Source organism: Ruditapes philippinarum, unplaced genomic scaffold (genome assembly GCF_026571515.1).
Source record: "Ruditapes philippinarum isolate M1 unplaced genomic scaffold, ASM2657151v2 ctg485_1_1_1_1, whole genome shotgun sequence".
NCBI lineage: Eukaryota > Metazoa > Mollusca > Bivalvia > Venerida > Veneridae > Ruditapes > Ruditapes philippinarum.
Window position 1 is genome coordinate 302154 of NW_026855545.1, and position 13215 is coordinate 315368.

At 33.8% G+C, this 13215-nt stretch overlaps 1 protein-coding gene across 1 annotated transcript in view; it reads right to left on the minus strand.

Moving 5' to 3' along the window:
* LOC132743677 (JNK-interacting protein 1-like) overlaps positions 1-13215 on the minus strand; it is a 60910-nt gene that overhangs the window by 15648 nt on the left and 32047 nt on the right. Inside the window, exons 5-7 of the mRNA XM_060732230.1 lie at positions 12975-13139; positions 7997-8077; positions 7520-7617 (exon numbers count right to left, since the gene is read on the minus strand). Of these exons, the coding sequence (XP_060588213.1) occupies positions 7520-7617; positions 7997-8077; positions 12975-13139 (344 nt within the window). The remainder of the gene's footprint in view (positions 1-7519; positions 7618-7996; positions 8078-12974; positions 13140-13215) is intronic.

Consider the following 13215-nt stretch of genomic DNA (forward strand, 5'->3'; position numbering starts at 1 on the left):
TTGTGTTGAAACGGACCATTTCATCATGAAGCAAATTATTTTCCCTCCTATTTTCATCTAAACAGCGATTCAGATTAAAAACAAATACGTTTTAAGTAGATAGTAGTATAAGGTCTAGAAATCCAATCAAATTGAAATCAGATAAAAAATATTAGTTATTAAAGATAATAAAGATATTTGTTTTGCGAGACAGCTCTGTCGTGAAGGAGGTAGTCATGTCGCCAAGGAGATAATGAAACGGTCCGTTGTATCACTAAATTTGCTAACTGGGAAACACCGCTACAACCTCATTTCAAACAAAAAATATCAACAAACTTTAATCAAATCTATATGGTATAGCATTCTTCGAATTTCGATATTTGGTGTAGGGTTTTCAACATAGATAAAAAATGACAACTCTTAACCTTTATTGACACCTGATTTTAGCGACATGCACTAGCTCGAAGTAGCGATAGAGCGATTTTCCGTATACCTCAGAAAGAGGTAGCTCTATCGTTTACCAGGCATGCATTTATTTACACTTACAGCATAAATACTGACATGATCAGACCTGTTCAAGCAAAACAAGGCTAAAAGTGATAAAGTACTAAAATTACAATCGTAATCAAATATATAAAACTTACTTTAATTAATTCAATTGACAGATCACCAAACATAGTATTATAGATAATTACACTTCCTTCAACATGCAAAACTGATCTTGCGGACATTTGGGCATATTTATCTCACGAGCAATAAATGTGATGCATTGTGTGCAATCATTAAGAAAGAGTAGGCCTAAATAAACCAGCGTTCTTCAGTCTGAAGTTCATTTCTTATGTTTTCCAAATTCCTAGTAGCTTCTTGTATGCATATCTGCCAACAATTATTTATTATTTGTAATTATCCTCCAATATCATTTGTTCGTTTGAAGGTGAAAAATATCAAATCTAATGCATATTACGACCTCTTTTTGGTTATTTACGTGGATTGTAAGTGCCGTTTACAATGTGTAAATTACTTTCTTTGTTCATTTCATAACATTTTATTTTTTAAGTACATTTGGATCTGGAGGCATGCTGCATTAAAGTTAATGATATCACCGCCATCAAACGTTCGACTTATTATTCTTTGAGCTGAAGTCTTTGTGTATTCATGGAAAAAGTTTTTTAAGTGGATTAAATATTCAACGAAATATTGAAGAAATGTGATTTAACTGCGTATTTAAGCATAGAATAAAAACACAGTTTGTTTGTTTTTACGGAAAAATGTGAGCTTCAACACAGTTTAGAGACACATAAAGGTGGAAAAATATGCCAACTCTTCACATTTAATTTCTTAAACAGTCATTGCTTTAGTAAAGCAAGATTCATCTTTATAAGATTCTAAGTGCATTTCAACAACCAGTTTCCGAAAACTTTAGGCAGAGTTTGATATTACAATATATCGACAAACTAGAAATGTGTCGTCATGCCACGGATGTCCCCGCATTCAGCCAAAATTTCATATGTTATAATATTTAGTTCCAAATTTGTTTGCACAAATTTTTTTTTCATTTTAAGTTCAAAGCCCTTAAACCTATTCTAACCTGTTAACACAAACCATTTTTAAACAAAGTTCAAGGCACAGAAACTATTCAGTGTTAACCTTTTGTTAATTGCAAATTGCATATTTCTAGTCAAATTAATGGCTACATACATTTCCACAAAAGTATGAGTGCTGAAACTGAAAATTCAAAATTTTTCCAACATTTAAGGGAGATAACTTTGTCCAAAATCATTGAACCACGACCAAATTCAAACTTGAACTGCTTATTCCTAAGATGTGTATATATGTCAAATTTGAGTTGAATGTGTACAACCATTAAAGATTTAATGAACTGAAACTTAAAATTTCTCAATTTATTCAAAGTTCAAGAGGGATAACTCTGTCAGCTATCATCAAACCATGACCAAATTGGAAATTGACCAATGCATTCTTATGACATATCCATATCTTTAATTTGAGTTGAATATATACAGCTGTTGGGGAGATAATGAATGGGAACTGAAAATTTCCTTTTTTCAAAGTTAAAGGGGCATAACTCTGCCAAAAATCATCGAACCATGACAAAATTTGAACTTGACCTGCGTATTTTTTTTTATGTACCCATATGTCAAATTTGAGTTGAATGTGTAATACCCTAGAGAAGATAATGAACGGAAACTGAAAATTTCATATTATTTTCAAAGTGAAAGGGACGTGACTCTGCCGAAAATAATCGAACCATGACCAAATTCGAACTTGACCTGCGCATTCCTTTGACATATCCATATGTCAAATTTGAGTTGAATATGTAACACACTAGAGAAGATAATGAACAGAAACTGAAAATTTCATATTATTTTCATTGTGAAAGGGGCATTACTCTGCAAAAAATCATTGAACCATGACCAAATTCGAACTTGGCCTGCGCATTTCTTTAACGTATCCATATGTCAAATTTAAGTTGAATGTGTAATACTGTTGGGGAGATAATGAACGGAAACTGAAAATTTCATATTATTTTCAAAGTAAAAGGGGCATAACTCTGCCAAAAATCATTGAACCATGACCAAATTTGATCTTGACCTGTGCATTCCTTTGACATATCCATATGTCAAATTTAAGTTGAATGTGTAATACTGTTGGGGAGATAATGAACGGAAACTGAAAATTTCATATTATTTTCAAATTAAAAGGGGCATAACTCTCTCAAAAATCATCGAACTATGATCACATATGAACTTGACCTGTATTTTCTCATGACATATCCATATGTCAAGTTTGAGTTGAATGTGTAATACCGTTGGAGAGATAATGAACGGAAACTGAAAATTTCATTTTATTTTAATAGTAAAAGGGGCATTTCTCTGCCAAAAATCATCGAACCATGACCAAATTCAAACTTTACCTGTATTTTCTCATGACATAGACATATGTCAAATTTGAGTTGAATGTGTGCAACTATTACTAAGATAATGAACGAAACTGATGATGACGGAATGACAGAATGACGGAAGGACGGAATGACGGAAGGACGGAATGACGGAACAGGATAACACTATATGCCACAGCCATTATATGGCGGGGGCATAAAAACTGCACAGAAATAAAGTCTCCATTCATAACCACTATTGATTTTGGGGTCACAAGGTCAAAGGTCAAGGTCACAGGGGCCTTAAATGTCAAAATGGTTTCCGCTGATTATCTTGAAAAGTAAATATCACAAAGTATTTATATTTCACATAATGATTGGTCATAACTAGTAGATGATCCCTATTGATTTTGGGGTCACTAGGTCAAAGGTCAAGGTCACAGGGGCTTTAAATGTCAAAACGATTTCCGCTGATTATCTTGAATTTAAGGTAATAAAATCTACTTCAGACAGTGTTAATTAAACCAATATATATTTTAGGTATACTTAATTGTACAATCTCAAGTTTGTAAAGTTTCATTTCGAAACAGATTGGTAAAAACTTGTCAACCGCATTTACTTGAAAACCGTGGCATTATTCATCACAAAGTCGTCATATAGTGATTGGTCATAACTAGTAGATGACCCCTATTGATTTGGGGTCACTAGGTCAAAGGTCAAGGTCACAGGGGCATTAAATGTCAGATGAATTTCCGCTGATTATCTTGAAAAGTATTCATCACAAAATCTTCATATTTCAGATATTGATTAACCATAAATAGTAGATAACCCCTATAGATTTTGGGGTCACTAGGTCAAAGGTCAAAGTCACAGGGGCTTTAAATGTCAAAATGGTTTATGCTGCTTATCTTGAAAAGTATTAATCACAAAGTCTTCATATTTCACATTGTGATTGGTCATAACTAGTAGATGACCCCTATTGATTTTAGGGTCACTAGATCAAAGATCAAGGTCACAGGGGCCTTTAATGTCAAAATGGTTTCCGCTGATTATCTTGAAAAGTATCAATCACAAAGTCTACATATTTCTAATATTGATTGATGATAACTATTAGATGACCCCTATTTATTTTGGGTCACACGTTCAATGTTCTAGGTCACAGGGGCCTTTAATGTCTCATTATCTTGAAAAGTATTTATCACAACGTCTTCATTATTTTTCTTTTTTCCATAATTGAACACTTCCATGTACCCATGTATGGTAAGTTCCTTTAACAACATTACCAATTATGTGAGTCAATGGCTAGAAAGGTGGGCATATGTGTCGTTCGACATTTCTTGTTTTTTTGTTTGTGTTGTAACAAAGAGCGTAGTGACGCAAACAAAAAAAAAACAAACTAAACCTGCCCACCTATGATAGTTAAACGTAATTGTTTTGAATCGACTGCTCATTTGCATGTAAAATTTGAAATAGCTCTAGTGACAAAGAACAACAACTAAATGATATAGCATTAAAACCGTACAGATATAATATCGACCTCAACACACACGTCGTTATCAAATACAGTTGCCATACATGCTACTCTCGGTGCAGAAAAATACACAATAAGCTTCAGTCATGAAATGTCCAGATCGATATCAGACATGCATTCTCGATATTACACGAAAATGAAAGAAAACGTTTGTTGTTGTTGTTTGTTTGTTTGTTTGTTTGTTTGTTTTTCAAACTACAACTTATGAAATATAAAAATTACGGATCTAGATATAGTAAAATTAGTCAAAAGTGTACAGACAAGCGTGTTACTTATATATTCAAGACATATACGAACATTAAAGAAAAAAAAGTTTTAGTAAATAAATTCCTTTTTCAGCTCAATGTCAAGGTCAGTTCAACCTTTAAGAAGGTCTTGTCGAAAAGGTTGTTATGTCCAATTATGGAGATATCCATTTGTTAAGTTACAGTCAATTATAGTAAAAATAAGTTAAAATTCAATAATTTATCCTTCAAGGCAAAGTTCAGTAATGAGCCAAAGTCAATTTGAGTTCGATATACATTAAAGATCCTGTAACTCGATTCTTTATGGCTTTATATCATAAATATAATGCTCAAATGAAGATTTAACACTATTGTAAATTCCAAAAAGCCTTATTTGTAAAGACATTGCCGAATTTACATTTCATGTTAATAAAGGGAGATAATTAGAAATTTATTTTCTTTAAAGTCTAAATCAAATTTTTCAAAAAGAAATGAATGCATGCATTTTAATGAGTACATATTATGTGAACAAATACTTGCTGTACATATATTACATATTATTCGATGTTTGAACATTGTTTTAGAAGATCAATTATATATACATATATGAAATTTCACTTAAGTGTGGTAACAACCTTAATTAAAATATACAGGATCTTTGAAGCCAATCTATTCATTTATAACAAAGTTATAGCCAGATATAGTACAAACAAAAAGGCCATAATGGCCCTAGATCGCTCACCTGACCCATCGAACTCATCCGAGCAATTACCTAGACAAGCATTCTGACCAAGTTTCATGACAGGTGAGTCAAAAATGTGACCACTAGAGTGTTAACAAGGATTATTCATATTTGAGCAGTGTGACCTAGTTTTTTACCCGGGTGACCCATATTCAAACTTGACTTAGAAATCATCAAAACAAACTTTCAGACCAATTTCAAGGATACTTGGATCAAAACAGTAGCCACTAGAGTGTTAACAAGATTTTTCTATTTTTAGCTATGGTGACCTAGTTTTTTATGCGAGATGACCCATATTCGAACTCATCCGATCAATTACCTAGACAAGCATCCTGACCAAGTTTGATGATAATTGAGTCAAAAATGTGACCACTAGAGTGTTAACAAGGTTTTTCCATATTTTGGCAGTGTGACCTAGTTTTTGACCCCAGGTGACCCATATTCGAATTTGACCTAGAAATTATCAAAACAAACTTTCAGACCAATTTACAGGATATTTGGATCAAATCAGTAGCCACTAGAGTGTTAACAAGATTTTTCTATTTTTAGCTCAGGTGATCTAGCTTTTCATCCGAGATGACCCATGTTCAAACTCATCCAATGACCTAGGCAAGCATCCTGACCAAGTTTGATGATAATTGAGTCAAAAATGCGACCACTAGAATGTTAACAAGGTTTTTCCATATTTTGGCAGTGTGACCTAGTTTTTGACCCCAGGTGACCCATATTCGAACTTGACCTAGAAATTATCAAAACAAACTTTCAGACCAATTTACAGGATATTTGGATCAAAACAGTAGCCACTAGAGTGTTAACAATGTTTTTCTATTTTTAGCTCCTGTGACCTAGTTTTTCATCCGAGATGACCCATGTTCGAACTCATTCGAGCTATCACCTAGACAAGCATCCTGACCAAATTTAAAGATGGTTGAGTCAAAAATGTGACCACTAGAGTGTTAACAAGGTTTTTCTATATTTAGCTCCGGTGACCTAGTTTTTCATCCGGGATGACCCATGTTCAAACTCATCCGAGCTATCACCTAGACAAAGTTTTATGATGATTGAGGCAGAAATGTGACCACTAGAGTGTTAACAATGTATTTCTATTTTTAGCTCCGGTGACCTAGTTTTTCATCCGAGATGACCCTTGTTCGAACTTATTCGAGCTATCACCTAGACAAGCGTCCTGACAAAGTTTGATAATGATTGAGGCAAAAATGTGACCGCAAGAGTGTTAACAAGGTTTTTCTTTTGAAATCTTAGTTCATCTGTATCAAAGTAATGTGTTTAGTTTCCATGCCTAATAAGAAAATTATGTTTACACAGCAGATAATTAAAAGATCTAATTTTCTCAGATCGATAAATATGTATAACTTATGTTTAAATTTTTCTCTATTTTAAGTTCTTTAAAAATAATCTCAGGAAACAGTTGTTAGGGATGAACAGACAACGGACTGACAAAAAGTGGGTATATCTTTAAATATCCCTGGTTGTAACCAGAATATAGCATTTTTAAAAGCAAATTCTTAAGCTAAAGAGAGGAGATAACTCTTGAAATACAGATGCTAGACTTAAGAACGTTATACTCATTTACATACCATTTACAGTACCAAAGAAGAAAAGTGATAAATATAACAATTTTCAAATATACACCATTTATAGTAACAAAGAAGAAAACAAAAATGACAATTTTCAGTTGCAAATGAAAATAAAAATGAAAACCCAGGCGCTAGACTTATAAATCTAATCACATTTGATGTAGGTGTTAATAACGAACATATATTTGAAAATTGAAGTAAATCCATGAAGAAATAACACAGTTTAAGAATAAAAGAATTGGTATCAGTAAATTTTGTGGAAGTCAAAGTACTACTTTATCTACATTTTGCTACCTCTATGACACATTACTGCTTATTCCCGCTTATTAGCGGGGACGCGGAGCGAAAAGTCCGGTCTTTTAAGAATAATTTGGCAGGGCGCGAACAAAAGCACGCTTATTAGCGCCCTATAACAATTAATATTTCGCTTTAATACATTAAATAACGATCAATTACAGCTGACTCAATTTAATGGATTTTCTCCGACTTTTCTACAATATTATAATCAGAGAGACATTGATCAACTTTATCTGAAAAATTAAATAATACCTTATTTATGGCTTGGCATAATATTTCATCACCTTTATGATAGTTTACTTCAACAGATCCGAGAAATCTTAGAAAAAATTTTGAACAACCATTTTCTTCTGAAATAGTAAAAAACAAGCATTTTATAAATTACTTCTAACATAAGTAAAGAAAAAGCAAAAGGGTAAAAAATCGTTACATATACTTGAAAATTGAATGTAAATTTGTCAACCATTTACAAATGTACAGTGTAAAAATAATGAAAAAACAATTATGTCACAAAACATGTTGACATATCTTTTAAACCATTTTACATATATTTTTTTATGTATTAAGAAGGAAGGTTAGACCGTTTTAAATTGTTTAAATTTAGTGCAAATATTTTTACAGTTTACATAGGGTAATTATATCACTTAGAAAAAAGTTAAATCACGCAAAGCTAAATAAATCTAAAGTTTAAACCGCTTTTCAGAAACAGAAAGAGACAAAGATCTTCACCTTCTTCTTCTTCTAGAAATTCAAGGTCTGTGGCGTACATGCAAGGGAATATACCTCTTTGACTCGAGCGCAGATTTACACCTGATAGAAAATGATTTGTATACAAAATGAAAGTATCATAACAACTCGAAACAATTTCATCCATTGATTATAAATATTACAATTTATAAAACTATATGTGGTTGTGGAGTAGATCAATAATTATCTGCTACAGTGTGCCGTCATGAGTTAAACCTATACTTCTTTACTGTTATACATTAAAGACTTCATATTAAGCAATGTAGTGTAGTAAATTCATCGTAATAAATTTAGGACATAAAAAAGAAAAAAAATATTTTCAAGATTACCCAAGACGTTGTTACAGCCATCATTGATACTATTAATTTATCATTTATTTATTTATTTGTATTAAATGTAAAGTTCATGTTCCTACCAATATACATGTATACAAGAGCTACCGCCGGGCGGGGGCAACGCTCGACTATTTCCTTTTCTAAAAGCAAACAAAGAAATGTTTGAAGAAACCTTAACATTTCCTTTTTATAATTTTAATAGGTCTGCCTTGTCACATTAGTTTTGTATGAATCCTTTTCATATATATCTGCATATATATATTTGAAATCGTGTTTTAAAAAAAATAAACTCTTAAAAGTTAAAAAAATTTGTCAAAATCAGTACCCTAACCCTGGTTAGGCATCGCCGAGAGTTTTGACTCATTAAGTAAAAAAAAGGAAAATAGGACTTTGCTGACAAAGAACTATATAGTATTGTTTATAGGCGATTTAAAATTTGCATCGGTATTTTTGGCTGCAAGTATGTTAAGAAGGTGATTTACATGAAAATTTAAACAAGAGGGCCATAGTGGCCCTGGGGTCGCTCACCTGTATGAAGGCAGCCGGAGCAGGGCCAGTTTAAACCCCAGGGCTTTTACTTGAACAAACTTGGAAGACACCCATTAGAAGATGTTTCACGATGTAAAGTTTTTACTACACACATATAATGAAAAACAACGATCTAACCCCCTCCTTCTGCCCCGCTCCTCCCCCCCCCCCCTGGCTGGGCCAATTTTAACCCAAGGGCTTTTATTTGAACAAACTTGGTAGACACCCAAGAAGATGTTTCATGCTAAACATCTAAGCTCTAGCTCATTGGGTTTTTTTTTTTAAATAAGATTTTTTAAGTTTTTACTATACACATATAGTTAAAACCAATGACACCCCTGGGGTAGGGCCAATTTGACCCCAGGGCTTTTATTTGAACAAACTTTGTAGACAATTACTAGAAGATGTTTTATGCTTCATATCTAAACTCCAGCTATTTGGGTTTTTTTCAAAGAAGATTTTTAAAGTTTTTGCTATACAAATATAAGGAAAATCAATAACACCTGGAAGCGGGCCAATTTTGACTCCAGGGCTTTTATTTGAACAAACTTTGTAGACACGCACTAGAAGATGTTTCATATTAAATATCTAAACTCCAGCTATTTGGGTTTTTTTCAAAGAAGAATTTTTAAAGTTTTTGCTACATACATAATATTATAAGGAAAATCAATGACCCCCTGGCGGGGCCAATTTTGACCACAGGGCTTTTATTTGAACAAACTTGGTAGACACCAATTAGAACATGTTTCATTCTAAATATCTTAGCTCTAGCTCTTCGATTTCTTTAAAAGAAGATTTTTTAAGTTTTTACTATATGCATATAGGGAAAATCAATGACCCCCTTGGGCGGGGCCAATTTTGACCCCAGAGCTTTTATTTGAACAAACTTGGTAGACACTCATTAGAAGATGTTTCATGCTAAATATCTTAGCTGTACCTCTTTGGGTTTTTTAAAAGATGATTTTTTAAGTTTTTACTATATGCATATAGGGAAAATCAAAGACCCCCTTGGGCGGGGCCAATTTTGACCCCAGGGCTTTTATTTGAACAAACTTGGTAGATACTCACTAGAAGATGTTTCATGCTTAATATCTAAACTCTAGCTATTTGGTTTTTTTTTTTAAAGAAGATTTTTTAAGTTTTTGCTATACAAATATAAGGAAAATCAATGACCCCCAGGGCGGGGCCAATTTTGACCCCAGGGCTTTTATTTGAACAAACTTGGTAGACACCCATTAGAACATATTTTATGCTAAAGATCTTAGCTCAAGCTCTTTGAGTTCTTTAAAAGAAGATTTTTTTAAGTTTTTACTATATGCATATACACATGTATAGGGAAAATCAATGACCCCCTGGGGCGGGGCCAATTTTGACCCCAGGGCTTTTATTTGAACAAACTTGGTAGACACTCATTAGAACATGTTTCATGCTAAATATCTAAGCTCTAGCTCTTTGGGTTCTTTAAAAGAAGATATTTTAAGTTTTTACTATATGCATATAGGGAAAATCAAAGACCCCCTGGGGCGGGGCCAATTTTGACCCCAGGGCTTTTATTTGAACAAACTTGGTAGACACTCATTAGAAGATGTTTCATGCCAAATATCTAAGCTCTAGCTCTTAGGGTTTTTTAAAAGAAGATATTTAAAGTTTTTTCTTTCGGTTGCCATGGCAACCAGAGTTCTGCATGGAATTAAATTCTTTGAACAATTTTTAAAGGTGACCACCAAAGGAACATTCCTGTGAAGTTTGGATGAAATTGGCTGAGTGGTTTATTAGGAGATGTCATTTAAAGTAAAAGTTTACCGACGGACGGACGGACGACGGACGGACGCCGGACGAAAAGCGATCACAAAAGCTCACCCTGTCACTTTGTGACAGGTGAGCTAAAAAGCGGGACGTACAATTCAAGTGGCCCCCACTTGTAAAACTTCCGAGGAACTGAGTCCCAATAGTTCAATAGCACCATTTTAAACGATGAGCAGAAAATTATTCTGTTAAAATAAGATTAGCCCGATGCCAATGTATTATTACATGATTTAAGTAGAGGGAAGTAAATCGGAATATTTGAAATAGGTAAAATAGGTAGTTTGCCATTTAATCATATTCAAATGTGTGTTGTTTTTTTTTCTATCAAATAATATGGAATATAATTTGGGTTAATTAATAATTATGATAAGATCGAAATAAAGAGAAAGTTTTAAACTTTTGTGCTATTTATAGATATACTCGTATGTTTCGACGTTTGAAATTGTCATCACACATGTGACGACAGAACACTGTTGCCTTTAAGGCTTTAAGAACTGCCTTCTATCCATGTATGATCGTAAGAGGCAACTAAATGGTTTTGAACTTCTGGAGTCTATGCATCTCTTAGCTCCAGCAGGTGAGATGGTTTTGGCCCTTGTATTGATATAAGTTTGTGAATTCTCGATGTTAGGCAAAATCAACATCACAGTTTCGAGAGCATATTACCTAAATTGTGTCAGTGCGCTATAAAAACAAAACCAAACAAACAGAGGGAAGCTACTTGCACAGACGGTACAATGGCTGTGCAGGTGATAAAGACGAAGCTACCTTTACCAAGAAAGTGAGGAAATCAGTAACATGGTGAATCAATAGGGCACTTGCGTTGGGCAGTCCACAAGCTCCGTGAAACACGTCTGGGTACATTACCACTGGTTAATGAATAGCAATGTCCGTCCTTGTTTTGGTTGTTCTGCTCATTATGCAAGTTTCTATGCGGCTTCAGTGGAACGGTCATTCAGCACAATGAAGAGACTGGAAACATGTGGAAAACAACCTTGTCTTGCTGCAATGTATTTCTCTTCTTAGTTATTATATAATTTATTAAGATATGAGCGTCTGATGGGGGGGGGGGGTAAATATGCTGTCAAAGTACACCAGATTGTGTTATTTATTTTGCATCTAAAAATAAAGATTTTCTCGGGGGGAAACCCCGGAACCCCCTAACATAGAGAGGGGAGGGGGACACCCCTCCCTTAACACTCCCCACGGAGTATTAATAGTGATTTTTTTACAATTATCAAAACAACCCGTGGCTTTTCGAAGGGGAAAATATAGCAAGATAAAACCGAAAAGAGGGGAAACCTAAAATCAGATTCCAAAACAATAAGAATGGAAATTACCAACCCATTTTTATAAAACTTTTCATTTTTTTATTCACTTTAACATGCATGGTACATAGCAGAGGCTGTCTATTGGGACAGCTGACTGTATTTAAGCTGATATAAGTCAGATGCTGTTATGTCATTGTTCTTGTAAGAAAGAGCACGAGGTATTTTAGGGGAAAATATTTGCATTTTCAGGGGAAAATTTACCTATTTTGAGCTAGGGAAAACAGCCTTTATTCGGCTGTAAAATGCAGTGGGAAAAAAACACATATTATTCGTTTTTGCCTCGCTACGCCACTGATATACATACATGTATTTGACCTTCAAAGTCAAAGGTCATTAATGAGTGAAGGTCAAGGTCTGTCTGCTTATTTTAAAGGGCTATCTTTCAAGATTATTATGTTCAAGTTTGGAGACAATCCATTCAAAAATAACAAAGGAACAGCCAGTTACAGCCAAAAAAATGATAATTTCAATAATTTGACCTTCAAAGTCAAGGTCATTTATGAGTGAGTGAAGGTCAATGTCTATCTAGCTATTTTAAAGGGCTATCCTTCAAGATTATTATGTGCAAGTTTGAAGACAATCCATTCAAAAATAACAAAGATACAGCCAATAATAGCAAGAACAAGCAAAATTTGGACTTTTGACCTAGAAGGTCAAGGTCATTTATGGATAAAGGTCAAGGTTAGTGTGGTCTACTGAAAGGTCTTGTCCAATGGGTTGTTGCGGCCAAGTATGAAGACAATACACCAAGAACAAAGAAAGTAAGATCCAGGTACAGGTTTGCGGACGGCAACGCCGCCAAGACTATAACAATACCTCTACTCTTTTTTTCTTCAAAAAAAAGTCGAGCTAAAAATGATACTCATATATACACGTTTTCTAACAGTCAGATTATATTATTGAGGTTGCAAATGTCATTCACTTTTCTTATTTGGTTATAGAAATCAAAGAAGAAAGTACCTTCACACCATAGGTCATCCTCAGTTTTAAATACATGTATTGGATCACCTATTTCTATGCTTATTTCATCTTTGTGACGCGGTACAAACCGATGCATTCCCCGATGAGTTACTACTAAGTCTTGGTATTGAGTTGCAGGAAAACAATTGTTGAAACGTCGGTTATCTGTAATGAAGTAAATATTTAATTTTATCTTTTAGTGTTGAAATGGTATTTGATACACTTGAAGAAACTTTATAAC